This window comes from Callithrix jacchus, chromosome 15 (assembly GCF_049354715.1).
Source record: "Callithrix jacchus isolate 240 chromosome 15, calJac240_pri, whole genome shotgun sequence".
Taxonomy (NCBI): domain Eukaryota; kingdom Metazoa; phylum Chordata; class Mammalia; order Primates; family Cebidae; genus Callithrix; species Callithrix jacchus.
Window position 1 is genome coordinate 22303222 of NC_133516.1, and position 25024 is coordinate 22328245.

Genomic DNA, 25024 nt, shown 5'->3' on the forward strand with positions numbered 1-25024 from the left:
TGCTGAGCCGTCTGGAGAGTCGTGTACCTCATCAAAAGGACAATAATCCTTGCCTTGCTTTCCTCCTAAGGTTGTTACAAGGCTTAAATGAAAGAAGAAGTATGAAAGTATTTTGTAAACTCTAATGCCCTGTGTATAAAGCAGAGAAAAACAGCATCTGTGTTGTTAGAAAATGGCTGGAACTTTGTAAAGATGTTGTTTGATTCAACATTACTGGAGTAAACCATTTTATTAGACAGAGTGAAAGACTCCACTGCAGAGAGAGATTGATTTTTATGACAACTGAATTATAGATTTTATGTGACTCTTTTGTACAGAATAATTTATTATAGCATAAACTAGATACAAAGCTCTGAATAAATAATCACTTTCTTTTGATCAACACATCTGCAGGTTACGTGTACATGAACATCTCCATAAGCACACAAGATACAGATGGCACGCATGTATTTCCATTCTCAGATCATGACATATTTAGTGAGGGAAACCCAGAGTGAGGGTTCTCTGTGGGTAAGAGCTAGGCGCCTTGGGATGAACATACAGGACACTGTCTCAAATGATTTGGACTATGTGACTGTGTTCTATTCTCCTTCAGAGTCTGGTCAAGAAAGTGTATTGATAACAGCTTGCTCTGCCTTCAAGTTCAGGGCACTCTCCCATGCTCTTTCATGCAAAGATTTTAAACACCTCTCTTTAAGAAAATACACAAATCAGATTGAACTTGATTCCCCAGATTCAATCTGTCAATCAAAATGCCTCACTCTGCACCTCTTTCCTAGCATCTTATCTCCACTAGGGAGGTAAGATCCCCTTTCAAGGTACAAGGCCAGTCTGGTATTCTGTGTGGGTAGCAGTAGAAAATGGTTCACATCACAGCATAAGACTGAGACATTGGGTATATCAAGCCTGAAAGAGATCTCGCAGGTAATTGAGTTTCATCTGATACCTGACTTCCTTCTCTAATTGGCCTCTGAATAGCCACTTGTTCCTTCAATGTCATGGAGTACATTCCACTGGTATCAGTGCTGGCTGTTAGGACAGTGGTTAGGGCAGATGGCCTGAAGCCCTCCCCACTGTGATCTTTACCCACTTGTCTGGATTCTGCCTTCTCATGCCACCTGGCACAAATCAGATCCTTCTTTCTCAGAATAACCCTTCACAGTCCCCTGTTTTTTTTACAGGGTAGGCACTCCCTGTTCTTTCAATTGCTGCTTCTAAGATGTAGTTAGCCCCAGGAATACAGACTTCAAAATGAGTCTCTTTTCCCAAAGATTTTATGGCTGCTTGGCTAGTGGAGGACTAGATTCTTTTATTCCTGTTCCCTGCCAGCCGTTGCTAGGGATAGAATCACTTAGGCCCAAGGCAAGAGCAACTCAGTCTCAGAAAGACAAACAGACAATCATTTTTCGGTTTGGTTTGGTTTCGTTTTTAACACACCTCTAGCCCAGGCCTGGCAGGATGACTGGCATTCATTTGAACAGAGGCCCTGGTATTAGGAAAGAGTTGCCCAATCTTTGCTTGACTGTGAGATCACCCTAAGCACCCTGCCCTGCTAGAGCTCCATAATTAGGAAGTATTTGGAAGCAATATAAGGTTTGCTCAGAAGATCTATATTTGAGGCCTAAATCTTCTCTTGCCATTCCTGAATCTCAGTTTCTCATCTGTGTGGTAGAGATGATAAACCATTCCTTGATGAGTTATGGGACAACTGTACAATTCAAGTGAGTTAATGGAGGTGAACACACTTAGCAAAGGGCACATTTAAGTATGAACTGTGCAGGCTGATCTTGCTCATGACTAGCTGGCAAACCATGTCTAGCTTGCCCCTGCCCATAACCCTCTACTTTTGGAAAATGAGAAACACTTTCAGAAAAGGACATTCAGAACTGCCATATCATTGCTAAGGCTGGCTTTGCAAAAGGAAACATTTCTTTCTGTATCAAAAAAAAAAGGCAATGATTCTGCAGTCTTGGAACACCGAAATATCTTCAAGCCCTATTTTAAAACCAGAAGTAACAAGGTACCCTCGTGGCTGGGAGACACCATGTTCCCAGAATCAGCTTCAGTCATAGAGCCATCAACCATGCTCAAGAGCTCAGTTAGGGGGAAGGAATGCTTGCAAATGCTATTAATAAGTAGCAAAGCCAGCCTGGGCCAGGACACTTAACCCCTGATTAGAACATTCACTTAGGATCTGATGCTCATAATAAAAATATTGCTTTTGCCTTAAAATATTATGTGTAAATGTGCTCCTAGAATTCAGTGTTGTCTCCTGAGCTAACAAAAACCTGAGTCTTCCTTATGCTGAACAAATCAAGTATAATCAAATTGTAATAGTGATAAAATAAGGAAAATATTCGTTTTCTGGAACCTGAAGCCAGAGACTTAAAAAACATACTGGTTGTGTAAGAACTTACATCAATAGTGCCATATAATCCTTGGCACAAGACGAATGTTTCTCAAAAATAATAAAGCAGAGGAGTGAAAATTTCTGGAGTTGGCCATGTGACATGAGAGGTTCCTAAAAATGGGGTAAGTTCTAGCGTTAAGAGAAGTGGACGTTAGTGGACAGCACTCGTGCTCTCTGATCTGCTATTTTCCTTTCCTTCCCAGGACTGCATCCCAGACCAACTATATCATTTGTGGGGTCTGGTACAAAATGAAAATATGAGGACCCTTGTTCAAAAATTAAGAATTTTAAGATGGAAACAGCAGAGTGTTAAAGTAGCGTGGGGCCCTTCTAAGCATGGGGACCCTGTGTAGTGACAGCTCATGAGCCCATGAAGCATCCCCAAACACAGGAGACTGTACTTTCCAGCTTCCTGGCCAAATCCCTGACTAATGAGATATGAGTAGGGAAGGAGTTGTGTGCCACTTTTGGGGTGAGGCAGTGTAGAGCCTCCATGTGATCTCCAGCCTATCCCTTCCCCTCTCACAGTAAACACAGAGTCCTTGTGTCGAGCTGATGGAGCCAGCAGAGTGAAGCAGTCACCGCTGTAAGAACAGCTGTTCCAGAGTGTCACCTGGATCGTGAAAGAAGCTCTTGTGCGTTAAGGCACTGATATCTGAGAATTGCTTTTATATTGCAGCATAGGCTGAGCTTATCCTTAATAATACGTAGGGTAAGGCCAGAAGCAGAAGAAAAAGGCTCAGATCTGGAAAGGACTACAGAGGAAAAGAATCCAGACAGTAAAGGTTGGTGTAATGTTTCCCATGCATTAGTTTTTCCATTGATGAAGTAAAAATTCAAAAGTGATCTTTAACATGTTACAACTCCATGAGTATACACAGTGCTACTTCCCCTCAACTCATTTTTTTAAAGGAAAGTATTACCCTGTCTTAAGAAGAAAGATCACATATTCTTCCCCTTTAGCCTGCTTGTCTCCATGGCAATCCTTGGCCCATTCTTGCCTTCACTGAATGCTTCCCATACCTTCATCCCTTTAGGAGCCAAGAGGAAAGCACTCTTCTGGGTCAATGTTCTTCTCTGTAGAAAGTATTTTATCAAACAGACTTTAGTTTGTCACCATGATTTGATAGGTATCCCCAAACTCCAGCTGATGTTGCAAGAGTCTCATTTCTTAAAATCAATGAAACCGGTCCCTTTTGTCATTGTTTTTCTGTAATATCAACTTGGATATCACATGTCCTTCAAAGTTGTTCTTCATTGCTCTCAAATACTGGATTGCTGTAAGACACCCCTCTGCCACACCCCGGCATGTCAGAGTAGGAGGTTTGGTTTAGTGGGGGCCAACTGGGGTCATTTGCCAAGTCCCTCTGCCATATCCGATACTGGCTCTTTGACTGATAGCCAAAACATCTTTTAATCATCATCCACAGGGCTCGATTTTCAATAATGGCCTCCTGCAAAATAAAAGAATTGCTTTTCACAATCAGGGATTGAGTGTTTTAAGGCTACAGCCCTCCACAGGCCATCATAAGTCACTACTGCAATGGCTGCTTAGATCCAGCTGGACAAAGAGCTTGAGCACGGAACCAATCTAAGGTGTTATCACTGGACATGTCTTTTGTAATCTTAAAATTGTATTTCAGTGAAGGTAAAGGTTAGAGGCATGTGTGAACAGGACCACAGTACATAGCCATTTGTTAAACGAGTAGTTCAGAAGGGTAGGCAAAGGGAGAGAGCTATATCCTGCCCTGCATTGTAAAGTTATATAACAGTGCCAGGCTGTTAAAGATCCACACAGCCATCTCGGCCTCTTGGAAACTTAGCCAGATGAGTTATTCTACTTTCCTGCAGCAAGGTTTTCTTTTCTTTCTTAATTAACAAGAAAAGAGTAGCTCTTATTAGAGCTGGGATAAGGCAGGAACATCAAGTGAAGGTTTTAAAATCTTACTTCCAGGAAACCTTAGCAAGACTTCAAACAAAACAGATGAAAACACATGTATACACACACACACACACACACACACACACACACACACAGAGAGAGAGAGAGAGAGAGAGAGAGAGAGAGAGAGAGAGACGGAGAGACAGAGACAGAGACAGAGAGAAACTTTACGTTCTACACCGCTACAGCTTGCCCTGGGTGTGTTTTAGTTCCGGAATTATGATGACCTATATCACCTTGCTGCTCTGGAAGAGGAAACTACAGAGAGGTGATCTGTCCTGTTGCCACACATTATAAATACAATGCAGAACCAGTGACATAATTTGAATTTGTGTCTCCATCCAAATCTCATGCCAAATTATAATCCCCAATGTTGCATGAAAGGTTGAGAGGGAGGTGATTGGATCACAGGGGTGGATATCCTCCTTGCTGTTCTCATGATAGTGAGTGAGTTCTCATCGGATCTGATTGTTTAAAAGCATGTGGCACCTATGCCTTCTCTCTCTTCCTCCTGCTAGGGCCATGTAAGACCTGCCTGCTTCCCCTTTGCTTTCTGCCATGATTGAAAATTTCTTGAGGCCTTCCAGCCATGCTTCCTGTACAGCCTATTAAACCATAAGCCAATTAAACTTCGTTTCTTTCGAAATTACCCAGTTTCAGGTATTTGTTCACCGCAGTGGGAGAAAGGACTAATACAACTAGAAACAAAAGGAAAGCCTTGGTGAGACCTTTCTTTGTTCTTGCTGTGAACAAAATTCACAGCATTACCTCTTCTGACTGGCTACTCAAATAACTCATACATACAAGCATACCTATATAAACACATAAATAATTTTTTAAAGGTGAGGGCAATTAAAGCTATCCACACTAGATCTCTTGTCTCTCAGCTGGAGGTTAGATCATGAGCATTGGCATAGTAAGGATAAGGTCCTGCTCAAACCTGGTTGTTTTCTGGGCTGCTCAGAGATTAGGTAAGTGGAATAATTTGCCCAAAGTCAGACACCAAGAAAGTGGTGGAGCCAGGATTCGAACCCAGGTAGATTACCCCTGAGCTTGTGCTCTTAACTTCAAATATGCTGAAAAAGGAAGAACTTCCTGCTAGAAGATTGTGGAAGATTTGGATACCTGGTTACCATACAGCCCATTCCCTCCCAACTCTTCCCTGCCCACCTAAAAGGGAAAAGTAATGATAATAAATGGTCTAAGGCAAATTGTCTAACTTTTGACATGGATCCGCTTTCCCAGAATCCTTTTCTACTCGTGATGACAATGAGACACAGGTCTAATCAATAACGTATGAAAGGAAGTCTGCTGGTGAGCTTCAGCAAAAGTCTGTTTCCCAAGAAAAGGTTCAGACTTGATGGAAACTGGCTTGCTGTTAGCCTCTTCTTCCATTTTCTTCCTGCATTGTAAACAGATGTAAAGTCCAGCTATGTGGAAGCTATTTGGGCACCAAAACCACAAGCACAAACATAAAAGACTACATCTAAGGATAGCAGAACAGAAAGGTGAAAGAGTGTGGATTCCCAATGACACTACTGAGCCACTAAGCCAGTCTTAAAGCCACCGATCTTCAATCTTCTTCTTGAGTCAATAAACATCTTTGTTATTTAAGCCACTGTTAGTTAAGTTGCTACTTGCCTACCTGATTCAGAGATCAGGAAAGATACATAAAGAGGATAATACTACAGCTGTGCATTAGAGGATGGAATTGCACTTTAATATGCAGAAATGGAGGAGAGATACACCAGATAGAGGAAATCCTGTGATCATGGACAGGGATAAGATGTACACATTAGATTATCCTTTAAAGGGCAAAGACCATCACTCTTTCATTGGGTCTGAGGACACCTGTGATAATGTTCTTTTATTAATCTGGTTGCTTTAGAGACCATATTGTTCAGCATATTGCTTCTCAAAGTGTGATCCCTGAGCAAGTCACATCAGAATCCTCTGACAACCTATTAGAAAAGCAAACTTTCACACTTTTTCTTGATCTATTGAATCAGACACACTGCAGGAAGGGCTTGGCAATTTCTGTTTTAACAAGCCTCCCAGGTGATATTGAGGCCCACTCAAGTTTGAGAAGCTCTGGTTTAACATAGAGAGGGTCCAGTAGTGAAATTTTCATGTCGTGTTCTGCCATCAGCTCCTGTGAAGCCTTTACTCTGTATAGTTGTAAGTAGGCAGAACTCGCTGAGGTCCTGCCTCCGCAATACTGCAGGGAAGTCAGGCTGTAAGTTCTCATGGCTCACCATGAACAGTCCATTTGCTGGAACAATTCTAGTAACTCAGAGCAGGAATAGGGGCAGATGGAATTCTGCATCTCACCTCTCTTTTGTTCATAAATGCCTTTTCAGGGCACCCCTGCCTAACAACAGGCTTTGAAGAATGGAGATTGTGGCTGATAGTACTGAGGGAGGAGAGCATGAATCACAGGGAGAAAGAAAGCAGCAGCACAACCTCAATTCACTGAGGATATGGGGCACAGGGGAGCTGGAGAATAAAAGCTAGGAAATGGAGCAAATGGGAGCTGGAGATTGAAAGCTGGAAAAGCTCACTATGAATGTCATTTCCCATCTGTAAGGCAAAAATGATATGAGTTGTTAATTGAAAGGAGCCAGACACAAAAGGCCACATATTGTATGATTTGATTTGCAATGAAATGTCTGGAATAGTCAAATCCACACAGACAGAAAGTAGATTAGTGGCTGCCAAGGCCCAGGAGAAGGAGGAAGGGGCAATGAAGAGCAACAGCTGGTGGGTACAGGATTTCTTTAGTGATGATGAAAATGTTCTGCAATTCGGCAGTGTTAATGAGTGTACAACTCAGTGAATGTACTAAAAACCACTGAATTGTGTACTTTAAAGGGGTGAATTTTATGGTGTGTGAATCACATCTCAATTTTAAAAAGTAAATTGTGTTGAGTATTTGGACATTTTAGAAATGAATAGGACCTCAGAGACCATAATTCCATTCTCCCCAGCCCCACTTGGCAGATGGGAAAACTGGCGCCTTTCTTGGAACTCAGAGGAATGCACCATTGCTTATGCTGTGAAGGAAGGGAGGCCCTGCACTGCTGAGTCCATGTCAGCTTTTCAGAGTCCCAAGGAAGTCCCCCTACACACATGCATGCACACACACACAAGAGCAGCAGCCTGAGGGCACTTACCTCAGCCACTAGGGACACAATGAAATTCAAGCTGAGCATGATGACAATGGAGACCCTCCACAGGATGGGAGTGCAGAGCAGCTGGCAGGAGATGACGAAGCACGGTTAGTCTGAAGACAAATATATGCTGGAAACATGTTCACATGTTCACAGTATACATTTTCATAGATTATAAATCTCATGTGTAATATGTACGCGTGTGTATTACATAAATCTTATATGTATAAATAATTTTGATGTTCGTATGCACAGAAAAAGTATGGAAAGCTTATACTCATGATCCTAATGATTTGGGGGTTATGATTGTTGCTTTTCTTCTTTTATCTTTTTTTTTTCTTGTGATGTGTATGTTTCTCTGTAATTTCTAAATTTCCTAAAATAACTTTGGTCACTTTGCAATTAGAAAAAAATAGTAAAATCATTTTTTGTTTGCTTGCTTTGTTTTGTTGTCAAAAGGGAGGTAGGAATGTGGCTTTATTCTCAGGAGGCCTGAGGGTACACATGTCAAACCTTCACGATTGGGCAGCATCACCCTCTTTTCTCTGGTGCCAGCCGAGCTCTGGTTTCAGCACTGGCTCAGGGATTCACCCTCAGGACTGTGCATCCAGCTGCACAGTGTGCTTTCACAAGGGCACTTGCCAAAGGAGCAAGTGGAGCTGAAATCAAGGTTGTCATGACCTGTCCCTTTGCCCACTTTCTCTGTCTTCCCATCCCCTTCCAGGCCCAGTGCCTGATGTATACATATAGTGAATGAATTCATCAATGGATGAATTAATGATTGAAAAAGTGCTAAGGGCATCCCATTGTACCTGGCACTGCCTTATGTATTACCCAATACAATAGTGAGAGTAAAAACTAAAACAATTCTATAGAGGATAATGTTCTCAAAGTTAAAGATTCAAATCTACTTCTAGGAACTTATCTCAGAAATATACTTGTATATGACTAAAATGATACATGCAAAATAATATTTTTATTGCAGCTTTGTAATAATAAAACTTGGAAACAAATGTCTATCAATATGGGAGTATATATAAAGTATGGTATATATATATAACATATACATAAAACACATTCACATAAAATGAAATATATTAACATTAAAAAGAATGAGGAAAATGTATGTACTGATATGGAACAAGTAATACTGTTACATGAAAGAAGGCGCAGTACTATGTATGTGTTGTAGCAGCCATGAAAATTTTCCACTCAGATCTTCTGCTTCTGGGAAGATAAATGATGAATACCCCAACTGCTATGCTCAGAATCTACTACCACATCTGCTGTAAAGCATATATAAAGTCATGTGCTTCACATAGCCAAGAAATGAGGACAGCATGGATTCTTTTTTTTTTTATTTTTGAGATGGAGTTTCGCTCTTGCTACCCAGGCTGGAGTGCAATGGCGCGATCTCGGCTCACCGCAACCTCTGCCTCCCGGGTTCAGGCAATTCTCCTGCCTCAGCCTCCTGAGTAGCCGGGATTACAGGCACGCGCCACTGTGCCCAGCTAATTTTTTGTATTTTTAGTAGAGACGGGGTTTCACCGTGTTGTCCAGAATAGTCTCGATCTCTTGATCTCGTGATTCACCTCCCTCGGCCTCCCAAAGTGCTGTGATTACAGGTGTGAGCCACTGCGCCCAGCGACAGCATGGATTCTAACCAGACTCATTCCTATGAGACGTAGAAACTCCTGATGGGCAACTTTGGCCTGACTTTCTTAGAAGTGTAGGGCAGTCTGAGATGCTACTCACCCAGCCCTCCTTCTTTCCTCTATTCTTTTTAGAGCTTAAACCCCCATCACAGTGTGATGCCTCTCCTGACTTCCTCTGACTTTCTATTCTCCTGCCCCCCACCCTGGGAATTTTCTCCAATAAATCTCTTGCACAACTCAACTCAACTTGACATCTACATCTCAGATCTCAGTTCAGACATGAGCAAATATAATAGTTTTCTAATATTTATGTAACAATGTGGAAAAGAATGTACAAAATATATCCCAAAGTATGTAAAATAAACTGGTGTCATTGGCTGCCTCCAGAGAGGGGAACTGGTTACTGGGAATCTAAGACGGGATGGAGATTTTCACTACATGACTTTTTAAACTTTTGAATTGTAAACCAAATGAATGTGTACTCTGTTAAAATAATTTATAAATTTTTAAGTAAGCAGTTTCTAGGTTGTAAAATAACGTGATCTCATCCTTCAGTTTTTTAAACTAAAAATTAGTCAACATATGTTTATAACATAGGAATTTTAAAAGAAGGAAGAATATAGTGAATAATGTTATAATTTTCCTTGCCTGCACATTCTACATTTTCTAAAAAGAACATATATTTTTATGTAATGATAAGAAAAATAATTGTTTTAAAAGTGAACAATAATTATTTGCAGAATCCTTTGCACTCATGGTGGCAATGGCCCTAACCAGGTTCTCTCTATATCAAATATGTTCTGTATTTTGTTATACCAGCCTTTCTGTAAGAATCTTCTCCTATTAAAAAGTGACACTCAACTCATCATATCATATCCTTAACTTCTGCAGGATTAAGAAGTTTTAACTGACTTAGAAGAGCAGGGGGCAAAGCCTAATATCCATGAATACTTAATTCATGAAGGCGCTTAACAACAGTGTTAATTACACTGCTAACTACAGTAGTCACAAAAATAAAAAGACTAATGCTAAATATATCAGTATGCCAAACTAGCGATATTAGTTAGTATGCCAAATGTCACTGTGGGTTTGTGCGGGTATTGCTGGTTGGGAACGCACTGTGTCCTCTTAGTGCTTGTTTATATTTAGGAGTCTGATATGTAATGATCAATCATTCCTTTGTCATTTTTGGCCATTCTTTGTGTAAGCCACTGGTAATACAAGAATGAATAAGATACATTCTTGGACCTCATGAAACTCATCTTTGAGATGGAGAGGCAACCAGATATACTAAGCACTAAATTAAAAGAACTATTGCTTTAGTCATCTCTTCAATATTGCATTTATTGATCTAAAGAACATTTAGCCATGATTAAATTGTAATAACAGTAGGATAGGTTAAAGAAATCAAAATATGATTTTCCCTGGCTTGAATATGTAAAATGTTGGTATCTTGTAGGTTTTTATAGCTGTATCAATATTGTAAAATGTAGGAGAGTTTATGAGGTAAAGTATGGTTCTTGGAAAGTAAGTTTTACAGAGATTAAGTATGAACACACAGAAAACATTTTTAAAGCCATAAAAATATATATAAATACTTATGTGATAATCAACCAAAAAAAGCCATAGGCAAAATAGTCTTAAACAACTTCAATAGCAGAAGGATTTAGGAAAAAATTCCCTCATATTTGAAAGAGAAAATATAGAAACAGATTTTCCCATCTTACTAGGGATCTTTTAAAATAAAAATATTTGGTCAGATGCGGTGGCTCAAGCCTGTAAGCCCAGTGCTCTGGGAGGCCAAGGCAGCAGAATTGCTTGAGGCCCGGAGTTTGAGACCAGCCTAGGCAACGTAGCAAGATCTCATCTCTACAATTTTTTTTTTAATTAGCTAGGCATAATGGCACTCTTCTGCAATCCTAGCTACTTGGGAGGCTAAAGTGGGAGAATTGCTTGAGCCCAGAAGTTTGAGGCTGTGGTGAGCTATAGCATGACACTCCAGACTGGGCAACAGAGTGAGATCCTGTACCTTAAATAATAAGAAGAAAATAAAATTAAAATATTCAATACTTAAAGGCTATCTTTAGTTTCATGAAATCAAAACCAGGTAGAATTTTCTCTCTTGGCCAGTTTAAATAAAAAATATGAATACATTCTTTTTAGCTCTGCCATCCCAAAAGAATAATTTGTGTCAAAAATCATGTCAATTGCAATTGTGATCTGCTTTTTGAAGTTAAGCTGTTATATGACTGTAAAGCATCATCATATTCCAAAGATGAGACTTACATCCAAACGTCTATATAATTCTGGTATATCGGCAAATAGAATGAATAGACATACACCAAGCTGTATTATCAGCACAAGGACAAATATATCTGAGGAAATAAGAACACAAGCTATCATTCTGAGAAATCAAAGTTAAAAATGTCACATATATTGACAGACATATTCTACATTAACACTGATTTAATTTACTCGTTTTCTACATCCAAACACTAGATGGAAGGTACTCATTTCTAAGCAGTGGGTCTCACTTCTACAATTTCTATTCATGTCCTTGAAGCAAGTGAAAATTTTCATGTGCATATTTTAAGTTTCAATAAATAAAAGTAGTAAATGTACATAGAGTAACATTGACAAAATACATGCTCAATAAATCCAAGTATCTGAGTTGCTTTAATGCAAATCTTCTGCCTGAAATCATTTTCTGGAAAAAAAGAAGCCTGTCAATAAAACAATGTTTAAACTGCTGTCATATAGACGTCAGTGTTTAACTGCTTCCTCATTCCAGGAGGAAGAGCTCAATAATTTTTTCTGAACAAATAAATTTTTATGAAAATATTCGTAAAGATACTCGATTTGGGCTTTGAATTTTTTCGATTAGAAAAGTAGTGATGGTATACAAATAAATGTCTCAGAGAATAAACAGACCACTCATTTCTCGTCTAAACATACCTTTCCACTTCAGAATGTAAGGAGGTAGAAGGGAGGTACTCTGGCCAAGAGCTTCCATAACCCTCTCTAGTCAGGTTCCTCCAGGCTGGACCCACTTGTAGCGTGCCACCACGCAATGCCACCCTTACTATTGCCTTCATGGCAAATGACAGGATCCACCTGAGTTCTGTTACACTTCTCTCCACTCTTTCCAGGGTGAATTCTAACAAGTACTGACAAGTAGAGAAATAAATTGGTCTTCTCAATTTGGAGTGATCCCAAGAAAAGACACCCAGAGACAACTTCTGGTGAAGGAAAGAGAGAAAGAAGCCCTAGTATCTAATTCAGCTTTGAAAGAAAGAGCAAAGAATCATGAAAATGAGGCTGTGCAATATGTTTTGCAGAGCCCTAAAGTGGAAGTCAGGAGAGGCCAGGTAAGAGTCAACTCTACAGCTGTTCACTAAGTGACCTGGGCATGTCTGTTCTCCTTTCTGATGACTTCACACCTCTGATCCAGTAGAGTTTACTCACAGTTTGTATAGGTTGGCTGTCTAAATGGTTTTCCTTTAGAGAACACAAGAGCCACAATAATACAGTTGATTGTTCCCAAGAACCAGATAGTAGTGTTCTCAAAACTTGTGAAGGCACTGTTACTTTCCATTTTTTCTGGAGCAATTGGAGACATGGTTAACTCTGAGATGCTTTCATTTTGAACTGTGCAGGCACTAAAAAGGAAACCAAAGAAGGTAATAAACTAAGATGATAAGCTTTTAAGGAGCATTTGTATCCAGAAGATTCCATACCAAACAGTGTCTAGAGCAGGCACTCAATGCTTCTATAATTGCCTGTGCTTTGGGGGAAAAACAACAACAAAACAAAGCAAAACAAAACAAAACAAAACAAAATGAAAATTAGAAAAGAAAAACAAGCACAGATAGATCCATATTTTGGATACATTGAGAGAGAGAGAGAGAGAGAGAGAGAGAGAGAGAGAGAGAGAGATTCAGCCAGTTATTTATTCAACAAATTATGCACGTTCATTAAGGCTATATAAGAAAGAGATGGGTAAGCTGTGATTCCTCTCTCAAGTGGCTTTACATCTTTAATAATTTTGCAGTGTGTGGCGGCTCATACCTGTAATCCCTAGGAGACCAAGGTGGGTGGATCACTTGAAGCCAGAAGTTTGAGACTAGCCTGACCAATATGGGGAAACCCCATCTCTACTAAAAATACAAAAATTAGCTGCACATGCACGTGCCTATAATCTCAGCTACTGGGGAGGCTGAGGCAGGAGAATTGCTTGAACTCAGGAGGAAGAGGTTAGAGTGAGCTGAGATCACACCACTGCACTCCGGCCTGGGCAACAGAGACAGACTCTGTCTCTATAACAACAACAACCACAACGATAAATCTCTGATAATTTGTAAATGGGGTGAATATATAACTTATCATCTAACATGGATAGTGTTGAAGGTGAAAAAGAAAGATGTTAATAATTTCACTGGGACATCACTTAATTTAAACTGGGCTGCTTAAACTGGGGCTGCCCAGGTAAACTGTAATCCATGGTCACCCCAGATCTAAAAGATAGTCATAGATCATTATTGTATAACACAGGCAAAGATAAGGCTAACGAATGAATGATACATTTATTAGCCTTAAATGGTGTTACAGAGAAGAAGCAATCACTGAAAATTTGCTCAAGCGACTTAAAAAAGCCAAAACCTTTGGCAGAATGAAGACTCATTTGCCTCGCATCATATTGGCCAGAGGATGTTTGATAGAAATTAGAATGTGAGAAGCTGAAATTGAGACTGTACTCATACCTATGCATCTCCATGGAATACCAAGGCTGCCTCTGAACCAGGATGAAGCCCACAATATGCATGGCCAGGCTGAGAAGAATGTTGAAAATTACAGAAAGGAGCAGAGGTGGAGAGATCAGCCGTCCTGCAGGTCTGAAAGGCACCAGCTTGGGGTAGGCACCATTCAGATTCACTATAAAATAAATTCAAATTTTATATTTATGAGAGTAGGAAAATGTGGTATTCTTGATCTGAAAATGGCCTAAGTTCATTGGACCATACATTTGAGGAAATGGACAAATTAAAGTACATCACAAACTGAGGGAATAAAACAATGGATTCAAATTCATGTCATGTGAAGAATTCTTAAAAGAGCAGACAGAACCACAAGATGTCATTTTTGGCCTATTAAATACAGAAAAACTATTAAATTACAAAGAAGGGATGAAATGAACCCTCTCATATATTGCTTGTGGGAAAATAAATGGATGTAAACCTTCTGCAAGGCAATTTAGTAATAAATATGAAAAGACTAAAAAATGTTCATGACTTTTGATATAGTTATTCTACTTTGGAAATTTATCCTAAGATAAAAAAGTAATCAGAGATATGAAAAAATGTTCATCATAGCATCATTTACTGTAAGTTATGGTACATCTATACAATGAAACAACATGTAGTCACTAAAAAGCAATGCTTTAAAACACATAACAACAAATAACAGGTGATATCCAGCAAAATGGTGAAGTAGGCAGCTCCAAGTTTCCATATCTACACAGAAATATTAAAATACAAGCAGAAACTGTCTGTAATCTGAACAACAGAAAAGTTTACTGCAGCCAAGTGAACACTGAATCAAGGAAAAGGCAACTTTAAGATCACAGGAAAATTTTGTAGCATTTCTACTTGCACTTGATTTACCCCCTGCTCAGCTCGGTGGCAATCTTGAAGATAGTCTGCATTCCTGGTGGGAGACCCTGGTCCCTGGTTACAAAAGGACCAGAGCAGGTCTTATTTACAAATTGTTATATAGTCTCTTCTAACCTGTCTGGGAACTACCCAAAGGACTGATACAGGCACTCATCTCTGCTCCACCTGACACAGAACTCACTCTGGGCAGAGAAGCAGCACACATTGCTTGAAAACATTATAAGGCTAAAAAATGCAGTTGCCTGGGGCAAAAGATTACAGTTGATACATAAAATAACCATCTAAAGCCTGGGGAAAAAAAGCTAAGGAAATTTTCTTGGAGAAATTAGGACAGTCTAAAGCATCTGTGTATGGTGGAAAATATAGAATGCTATGTAAATGGCCAGGGCAAGAGCTATGTGCATACCCAGGGCAAGAAACATGCTCAGTAAAGGCCAGAGGAGACCCAAAACTTTCAGCTTTGGATGATCTCCAGACTCAGTGTAATCCTGGCTAAGTGTTGAAAAAGTACTCCAGCACAGAAATAATCTGTAAGAACTGGAGAAGTTTTTTTATTTGTTAGTTTGTTTTTTAACTCCTAGAGGTCAAGTAAATCTCTCTCAAAACACTAGCTGAACAAAAGCTAAAAGAACAGAGATTTCTGTGATCTCACATGAAAACTAGTATAGTCTTGCCAAAGTTTTTTGGAAAGTCACTAAACAAATGGAATATTACAGCCTTCAACAAACAGTGAAACAAAAAAATTCAAACCCTAAAATAGGAGAAGAATCTAATTTTCAGAGTTAGAACATTATAATATTTAATAGAACAAAATAAATGAACAGAATTTGTCCCTGAGGGAGCACAGATATTAGACTTATTAGGTAAAGACTTTAAAACAACTATCTTAAATATGCAGAAATAACTAAAGGAAACCATGGGCAAAGAACTAAAGGAAACTAGGAAAATAATGTATGATCAAAATTAAAATGTCGGAACGATCCAAGATGGCCGATCGCTAACATCCCAGGATTGCAGCTCTCAGGGAAGGTGCGGAGAACTAGAGGACGCCACACTTTCAGACAAATTCTGGTGGCTCACGGAGCAGAAGTTCCCCCAGTGGTGGAAACACATGAGTCGCCAGCGCGACTCTCGTGGTCGGCGCAGCGGTTCCGCCGGCAACTAGGCGCGTTAGCACTCGGCGCAGAGTAAACAAGACCGGTTCCCCTTCTGACCGAGGTTTGGAGCCCCGGGAAGGCAGAGTCGCCTACTACGGAAACAAGAAGGAAGCCAGACAGGAGAATCCTGGGCAGAAAAGCACCATCAGTTTTAACGCCGCTGCTCTGGCCCTGGGAACTAACAACCTGGACGTCCACTCAAGAGACCTAATCTGAAAGTTGGTAATTTCAAAGACGACAGGAGGATAAATTTACAATGACGGGAAGAAACCAGCGTAAGAAAGCTGAGAATACTCAAAGTCAGAACGCCTCTCCCTCTAAAGATGATCACAGTTCCACATCAACAATGGAACAAGGCTTGATGGAGAACGAGCACCTCCTGATGACAGAATCACTCTTCAAGGAATGGATAATAACAAACTTCGGTGAGTTAAAAGAACATGTTGTAGCCCAACGTAAAGAAACTAGGAACTTTGAAAAAAGGTTTGATGAAATCCTATTGCGAATAGACAACTTAGAGAGGAGTATGAGTGAATTAATGGAACTGAAGAATACAATACAGGAACTCCGAGAAGTATGCACAGGTTTAAACACTCGAATTGTTCAAGCAGAAGAAGGGATATCAGAGGTCAAAGTCCAACTTAATGAAATAAAACGTGAAGAAAAGATTAGAGAAAAAAGGATAAAAAGGAATGAGCAAAGTCTACAAGAAATGTGGGACTATGTGAAAAGACCAAATTTACGTTTGATAGGTGTACCTGAATGCGACGGAGAGAATGAATCCAAGCTGGAAAATACCCTTCAGGATATTATTCAGGAAAATTTTCCTAAACTAGCAAAGCAGGTCAACATTCAACCCCAGGTAATACAGAGAACACCACAGAGATATTCCTCAAGAAGAGCAACCCCCAAGGCACATAATCGTTAGATTCACCAGGGTTGAAACGAAGGAGAGGATACTAAGGGCAGCCAGAGAGAAAGGTCAGATAACCCACAAAGGCAAGCCTATCAGACTTACAGCAGATCTCTCGGCAGAAACTCTACAGGCCAGAAGAGAGTGGGGGCCAATATTCAACATCCTCAAAGAACAGAACCTTCAGCCCAGAATTTCATATCCAGCCAAACTAAGCTTCACAACTGAAGGAAAAATAAAATCTTTTATGAACAAGCAAGAACTCAGCAATTTTATTACCACCAGGCCTGCTTTACAAGAGCTTCTGAAAGAAGCATTACACACAGAAAGAAACAACCAGTATTAGCCTTTCTAAAAATACACCAAAAAGTAAAGAGCACCAACATAAAGAAGAATTTACACCAACGAATGGATAAAACAGCCAGTCAACATCAAATGGCAGTAACCCTAAATTTAAATTGACTGAATTCCCAATCAAAAAACACAGCCAAAACCCAACGGCATGTTACATCCAGACCTGTTTCACATGCAAGGATACACAAAGACTCAAAACAAAGGAATGGAGAAAGATTTACCAACCAAATGGAGAGCAAAAATAAATAATAAATAAATAAAAAGCAGGAGTAGCAATTCTTGTATCAGATAAAATAGATTTTAAAGCAACAAAGGTATAGTGGTAAAAGGATCAATGCAACAACAAGAGCTAAGGATCCTAACACCCAGATAGGAGACTTAGATTCAATGAGACAGAAAATTAATTAAGGATATCAAGGACTTGAACTCAGATCCAGAACAAGTAAACTTAATAAATATTTATAGAGCTCCCCACTTCAAATACACAAAATATACATTCTTGTCAATACCACATCACACCTACCCATTAGTTTAAATGAAACATTGATTGGCCATTATTAATACCCAATTTTTTTCAAAATAAAGCAATATTTCCATTTACTCTCCCTCTTTCTCTCCTCTTTCTTCCTCTCCTTTACTTACTTTTTTTTCTTTCCTTCTCTCAAAAAAAAAAGAAATCAACTTGTAAACCGCTAGATCCAGGTCGGCAATGTCTCTTTCATTGCTTGATTTCCTTTCTTCCCTCCCCTCCCTCCCTCCCTCCCCACTTCCTCCCTTCCTTCCTTCCTTCATCCCTTCCTTCCTCCCTACCGTCCTTCTCCCTTCCTTCCTGCCTTCCTCCCCCCACCAAAAAAAAAAAAAAAATTAAAATGTCAGTAAAAAGACAAAAATTATAAAAAGGAGCCAAAATAAATTCTGAAGCTGAAAAGTACTGTAAGTAAAGTGAAAAATTTATTATGTGGGTTCAATAGCAAATTTGAGCAGGCAGAAGAAAGAATTAGTGAACTTGAAGGTAGAACAGTTGAAAATATACAACCTGAGGAACAGAAAGAAAAAATAATAAAGAAAAATGAACAGAGCCTAAGAAGCATGTATAACACAAACAACATATACATTGTGGGAGTCTCAGAAGGAGAGAAGAGAAAGAGATAAAAAGAATATTTTAAGAAATAATGGCAGAAAACTTCCCAAATTTGATGAAAGGCATATATCTACATATCCAAGAAGTATACATAATTAAGTAATTACAACAGGTTAAACCCAATGAGATTCACACGAAGACATTATAGTTGAACTATTAAAAAAAAAGACAAAGAATCTTGAACACAATGAGGAAAAAGTAACACATCACTTAGGAGAGATCTTCAGTAAGATTAGGAGGCAATTTATCATCAGAAATCATGGAAGCCAGAAGTCAAGGAATGACCTTTAAGATGCTGAAAGGAAAAAAAAAAAAACGAAAAAAGAATTGTATATCTGGCAAAACTCTCCTTCAAAAATGAGGGAGAAATTAAGACATTCCCAGATAAACAAAAGCTGAAAGAGTTTGTTATTACTAACCCTATCCTAAAAGAAATGCTAAAAGGACCCAGATTGAAATGAAATGATATTAGATAGCTACTCAAACACTTATGCAGAAAAAATGATGTCTAGTAAAGGTAATGACATCAGCAAATATAAATGCTGATAATTGTGTATTTTGGTTTGCAATTTCACTTTATATATTCATGTTATTTAGTATACAATGGAAAAAAGATTAATTTGTAACATCAACAATATAAAAGAGGAGATAGAACTGCAAAGAAGCAGTTGTTTTCATGCTATTAAAGTGAAGGTGTTAATACAAACTAGATGGTTTAATAATAAATTTAGAATGTTTTAAGTAATCTCCATAGTTACATTTTATGTAATTAAAAAACCCACAGCTAACATCATACTCAAGGGTAAAAGACTGAGAACTTTTGCCTTAAGAGCAGAACAAGGTAAAAATGCCCTCGTCAGCAAGGCTATTCAACAGTGTACCCGGAGTTCTACTCAGAGACATTAGACAAAAAGAGAAATTAAGGTCAATTGGATGTCAACAAGACCCGTTAGTATTTGTCTCCCCCACAAAGACAACCAAAACAACAAACAACTATATTTTGATAAAAAATAACTAAAGAGTGCCAGAGTACATCAAAGGAGTAGCAGAAACCCTATAGAGCACAGAAAAACAGCATGGCCTCATACTGGTTTCTGTCATAGTACTCCACATCTTAGGAAATATCTGGCATCAAACACCCCACTCCCTAGGCAGGATCAGCTTAGAACCAAGAGGACATCTCCTTGCAGGGAAAAAGTAAGCAAGAGGACCCCAGTAGCTCCCATCAGCATCCTGGACCACCTAGTCCTCACAGGCACTAAACCAGCTGAGGGAGCTGCCTGGAGTCCACACAGCTGTAATACCCCAGAGTAGAAGCTAACAGTGTGCCCTTCCCCCTGTGGCCTACGTGGCTACAGCACTATATCATCTTGGAACATGAACTACTGCTGGAATGTATCCTGCTCTGAGGGCAAGTGGCATGGCACCCTACCAGCCTGGAGTGGGACCCAGTGTGGGACTACTCCTGACTGGTGCCCCACCATCCCTGATGTGCTGCTACAACTCACCTGGTGGGCCAAGTTGCTTAAGCAGCTATTCCATTTACCCCTCTTAGTCCCACTACACCATGTCCTATAGGGCTTGAACTGAAGCTACACACTACCTCCAGGGGAAATGAGTGCCTTGGCAGAGCTGTTCCATCTGCCCTTCCCAGTCACCATGGCACCCTGGCCCATGTGGCCTGAGGAGAAACTGTATATTGCCTCCCAGAGAAACTGCCTTGGTGAAACTGCTCCATCTACTCTTCTTAATCACTGTGCACCCTGCCCCTAGGGACCTGAGTTGAACCTGTGCACTGCCTCTTGTAAGGCAGTGGAAGAAAAAAGAGTATCATAACAAAACTCCTCCATATACCTTTCTGAGCTCCTGCTGTGCCCTGCCTCTTGGGGCTTGAGATGATGCTGTGTACTACCTCCTGAAGAAACAATGCCTTGGAAAATGGTCCATCTACCCCTCCCAGTTGCTGCTGCCTCCTGCCCCCATGCCTGAGCTGAAGTGTAGTGTCCTCCCTTCTGGGAAAACGGTACTTTGGCTTCCAAGAGTAGTCATGACTTCCCAGTGTCTGAGTTGAAGTAGTGCCCTGCCTCCCAGGAAATGGTGTGTTGGCCACTTACGGTAGTCATACCTCACTTCCCCTACCCCTCATACTCACCCTCAAGTCTGAGCTAAAGCAGTACACTGCCACCCAGTGAATCAATGCTTTAGCTGAGCTGGGCAGTTGTGCATTCCAGGGCTGAGCTGACACAGTACTCCACATCCCCGGAAGACAGCACTGGCTGAGCAGAAATATCCCTTTCTCCAAAGCAGAAACAATTCTAGTTCCCTACTTCCCTAGAGCTTGATTAGCTGCACTAAAGTCTCAGCTGCTGAGATATCTCTTTCCCAGGTAAGTGGAGTCATCACTGTGCTGATCCCTGCCACCCACCCACAACCCCTCCAGGATCAGAGTGATAGCTGTGTCACTTTGTTTTCTTTGCTATTGTTGTACCCAGCCTCACAAAGTCTGGAATACTGCTCTGCCCCATCATCCCAGGTCCAAGGACACCACTAGATGGTGCTTCATCCCCCAGGAACTTAGTTGCCATTATATCCTATTAGCTCTAGTTCCTGAATTGCAGCTATACCCTGCTCCCTGGACCCAAACCTCCAGAACACTCCCTCTCTCCAAGAAGGATCCTGAGGCTAGGACCCTAGCTTCACAGCCTCTCTGAGGTCTTTCCCCTGTAACCCAACACTGCTGCAGCTGCTTATAGGCCATGTCAGACCTGACACCAAGAGAGAATCCCTCAGTCAAGTCTCCCCATTGTGAACGAAATGGTCACTGAGGCACTCAGAGTCATTAATAGCATTGATCTCAGCTGAAAAAGTTGTACAAAGCCTATAATGCTGCATCTTCTTGGAATCAGAGTTACCACAATTTTCACAATCAGCACACTGAGACCCATCTGCAAGTGAAAGCCACTCTGTAAAGTTTGGAAGAGGTTATTGTTCAGCCAGATGTAAAGATACTGGTGCAGAAACAAAAAGGAAATATGAAAGAGCAATAAAATATGATATCAACAAAGAAACACAGTATTATCCAGTAACTGACCCCAGAGAAAAGGAAACTTATGAATTTCCTGAAAAGGAATTTGTAATGATCTTAAGGAAACTCAGTGAGATACAAGAGAATACAGGTAGAGAATTCAGCAAAATTAGGCAAAGAGTTTAAATGATAAATTTAACAAAGAGATAAAGTATTATTTAAAGAGAACCAAACAGAAACCTTGGAGATGAAAAATTTAATGAATGAAATAAAAAATTGAATAGAGAACTTTAATAGCAGACTAGGTCAAGCAGAAGAAAGAATCTCTGAATTTGGAGCTATATATTTTGAAATTACCCATTCAGAGGAAGTAAAGAAATAAAGAATATAAAAGAACAAAGACAACCCATAGGACTTATGAAACACCATTAAATGATCAAACATTAGCATTATGGGATTTCCGGATGAAGAAGAGACAAAGATAGAAACAAAAAAATGTATTTAATAAAGTAAGTGCTGAAAACTTCCTAAGTCCTACAAGAGATATGAAAATCCAGATATATGAAGTTCAAAGGTCCCCCCCAAAAAATGCAATGAAAACTTCCTAAGTCCTACAAGAGATATGAAAATCCAGATATATGAAGTTCAAAGGTCCCCCCCAAAAAATGCAACCCAAAGAGATTCTCATCATGACACATTATAATAAGCTGTCAACATCAATGACAAAGATAAAATTTTAAAAGCAGAAAGAGAAAAAGTGCCAAATCACAAATAAGGAAATCCCCATTCGACTATCAACAGACTTCTCAGCAAAATCCCTGCAGGCCAGGAGAGAGTGAGATGATATATTCAAAGTGCTGAAAGAAAAAAAAAAAGCTGACAGCTGAAAATATTATACAAGTAAAGCTGTCCTTCAGAAGTGAAGGAGAAATAAAGTCCCAGACAAGCAAAAGTTGAGCAAATTTGTCACCACTAGGTTTTCCTTATGAAAAGCACTTCAGAGTTTTTCAAGTAGAAATGGAAGACACTACTCACATAAAAACATATGAAAGTATAAAATTCACTCATGAAGGTAAATATATGGTGAAATCCAGAATATCCCAATACTGTTACAGTGCTTTGTAAATCATATATATCTCTAATGTGAAGGCTAAAAGCCAAAAGAGCAAAATATAACAGTAATTACAATACATTGTTTATATGTACATAAAATAAAAAGATGTAAATTGTGACACTAAAATATAAATTGGAAGAAGGATAAAAGTCTAGAGATTTGTACATGATTGAGGTTAGTTGTCTTCAGCATAAAACAGACCATTGTAAGTATAAGATGTTTTATGTATCTTCATGGTAACCACAAAGCAAAAAGCTATAGCAAATACACAAACAATAAAGAGAAAGTAATAACAACTCAGCTCTAAAGAAAGCCACCAAATCAAAGAGATAAAAAGAAAAAAGAAAGGAACAAAAGATCCATAAAACAATCATAAAATAACAAAGTGGTGAGGGTAAGTCCTTAACTATCAATAATTACTTTGAATGTAAATGAATTATTAAATTCTCCAATCAAAAGACATAGAGTAGTTGAATAGATTTCAAAAAATAAGACTCATATATACAAATCCTAAAAAAGACTCACTTTATCCTTAAAGGACACAAATAAGCTGAAAATAAAGAGATGGAAGAAGATATTCTATGCCAATGGTAATCAAAAGAGAGCAAGATTGGCTATACTTACACCAGATAAAATAGACTTCAAGTCAAAATATTACAAGAGACAATGTACCCAAAATTGAAGCATCTAAATATATAAAGCAAATATTAATGAACATAAAAAGAGAAATAGCAATACAATAGTAGAGGGCTTCAATAACCCACTCTCAACAAGGGACAGGTCAACTAGACAGCAAATTAACAAGAAAATATGGGAACTGTACTTCAGACAAATTAGACCTAACAGATATATATATATATAAAACTTTCTATTCAATAACAGTAGAATACACATTATTTTCTAATGCACATGGAACATTCTCCAGTTTAGATCATATAGTAAGCCACAAAACAAGTACTAAATTTTGTTTTAAATCGATATCGTATCAAGTATTGTTTCCAACCCCAATAATATGACAATAGAAATCAGTGACAGGATGACCTTCAGAAAATATACAAATATAAGGTAATTAAACAAGGTGCTACTGAACAACCAATTAATCAATGAGGAAATTAGAGGATAAATTTTTTAAAAATTTAGAGACAAATGAAATTTGAAACTAACACAGAAAAACCTTTGGTATACAGCAAAAGCAGTACTCAAAAGAACGCTTACACCAATAAATGCCTACATGAATAAAGAAGAAATAACAAACAAACAACAACCTAAAGTTGGACCTCAAGGAAGTAAAGGAACAATAACAAACTAAACCCAATATTAGTAGAAAGAAAGAAATAATAAAGATTCGAGCAAAAACAAATGAAATAGACTTAATAGTAATATGAAAGATAAAAAAAATAGAGTTGGCTTTCTGAGGATAAAAACAAAATCAACAAACCACAGTCAGACTAAGACAAAAAGAGAGAAGACTAAAATAAATAAAATCAACAGTAAAGGATACATACATTACAACTAATAAGGCAGAAATACAAAGTATTGTAAGAGACTTTTATGAACAATGATATGTTAACAATTTAGAAAATCTAGAATAAATGCATAAATTCCTGAACACAACCTACCAAGACCGAATCATGAAGAAACAGAAAACATGAACAGACCAATAATTAGTAACAAAACTGAATTAATAATAAAACTTCTCCAATCAGAAAACGTTCAGCACCTGATGGCTTCTCTGCTGAATTCTATCAAACATTTAAAGAAGAACTAATATCGATTCTACTCAAACTATCCCTAAACATTGTAAATGAGCAATTACTTTCAAACTCATTCTGTGAGTCCCCCACTACAAGGACACAATAAAAATGTTTCTGATAAACATAGATATAAAATAATTCTCAGCAAATACTAGCAAACTGAATTTAACAACACATTATAAAGGTAATTCACCATGATCTGGTGAGATTCACCTTAAGATGCAAGGATGGTTTAATATATTGAAATCAATAAACATGATACATCACATTGACAAGATAAAGGACAAAAACCATATAACCATTTCAATAGATTCAGAAAAAGCATTTGACAGTATTCAATGTTCCCTTCTGCTAAAAACTTTCAACAAATTAAGCACAGAAGGAATGTACCTCAATGTGATAAAGGCCATATACGACAAATTCACAACTAACATCATACTTAATACGGAAAAGTTAAAAGCTTTTCCTCTAAGATCTGGAACAAGAAAAGGATGCCCACTTTTGCCACTTCTATTCAACATAGTACTCGAAGTCCTGGCCAGAACAACTAGGCAAGAGAAAAAAGAGACATTCAAATTGGAAAGGAGAAAGTCAAATTGTCCCTGTTTGCTGGTGGCATGCTCTTATACATAGAAAACCCTAAAGACTCCACCAGAAAAGAAAAAGAACTAATAAATAAATTCAGTAAATTTTTAGAACCAAAATCAACATACAAAACTC

At 38.8% G+C, this 25024-nt stretch overlaps 1 protein-coding gene across 16 annotated transcripts in view; it reads right to left on the reverse strand.

Moving 5' to 3' along the window:
• Positions 1-307: 307 nt before the first annotated feature.
• ATP13A4 (ATPase 13A4) overlaps positions 308-25024 on the reverse strand; it is a 206684-nt gene continuing 181967 nt past the window's right edge. For 10 of the 16 annotated variants that reach the window (XR_013527219.1, XM_054245487.2, XM_054245488.2 and 7 more), the window contains 5 exons: positions 13938-14109; positions 12643-12836; positions 11464-11552; positions 7526-7606; positions 308-3864 (listed from right to left, as the gene is read on the reverse strand). Coding sequence is in view for 11 of the 16 variants with exons in the window: in XM_054245487.2 (XP_054101462.2) it covers positions 3652-3864; positions 7526-7606; positions 11464-11552; positions 12643-12836; positions 13938-14109 (749 nt within the window). In the remaining 5 variants the exon portion in view is untranslated. Of the gene's footprint in view, positions 3865-7525; positions 7607-11463; positions 11553-12642; positions 12837-13937; positions 14110-25024 lie in introns of those variants that run through there. The other 6 variants (XR_013527220.1, XR_013527218.1, XM_054245493.2 and 3 more) reach the window with 4 other exon arrangements.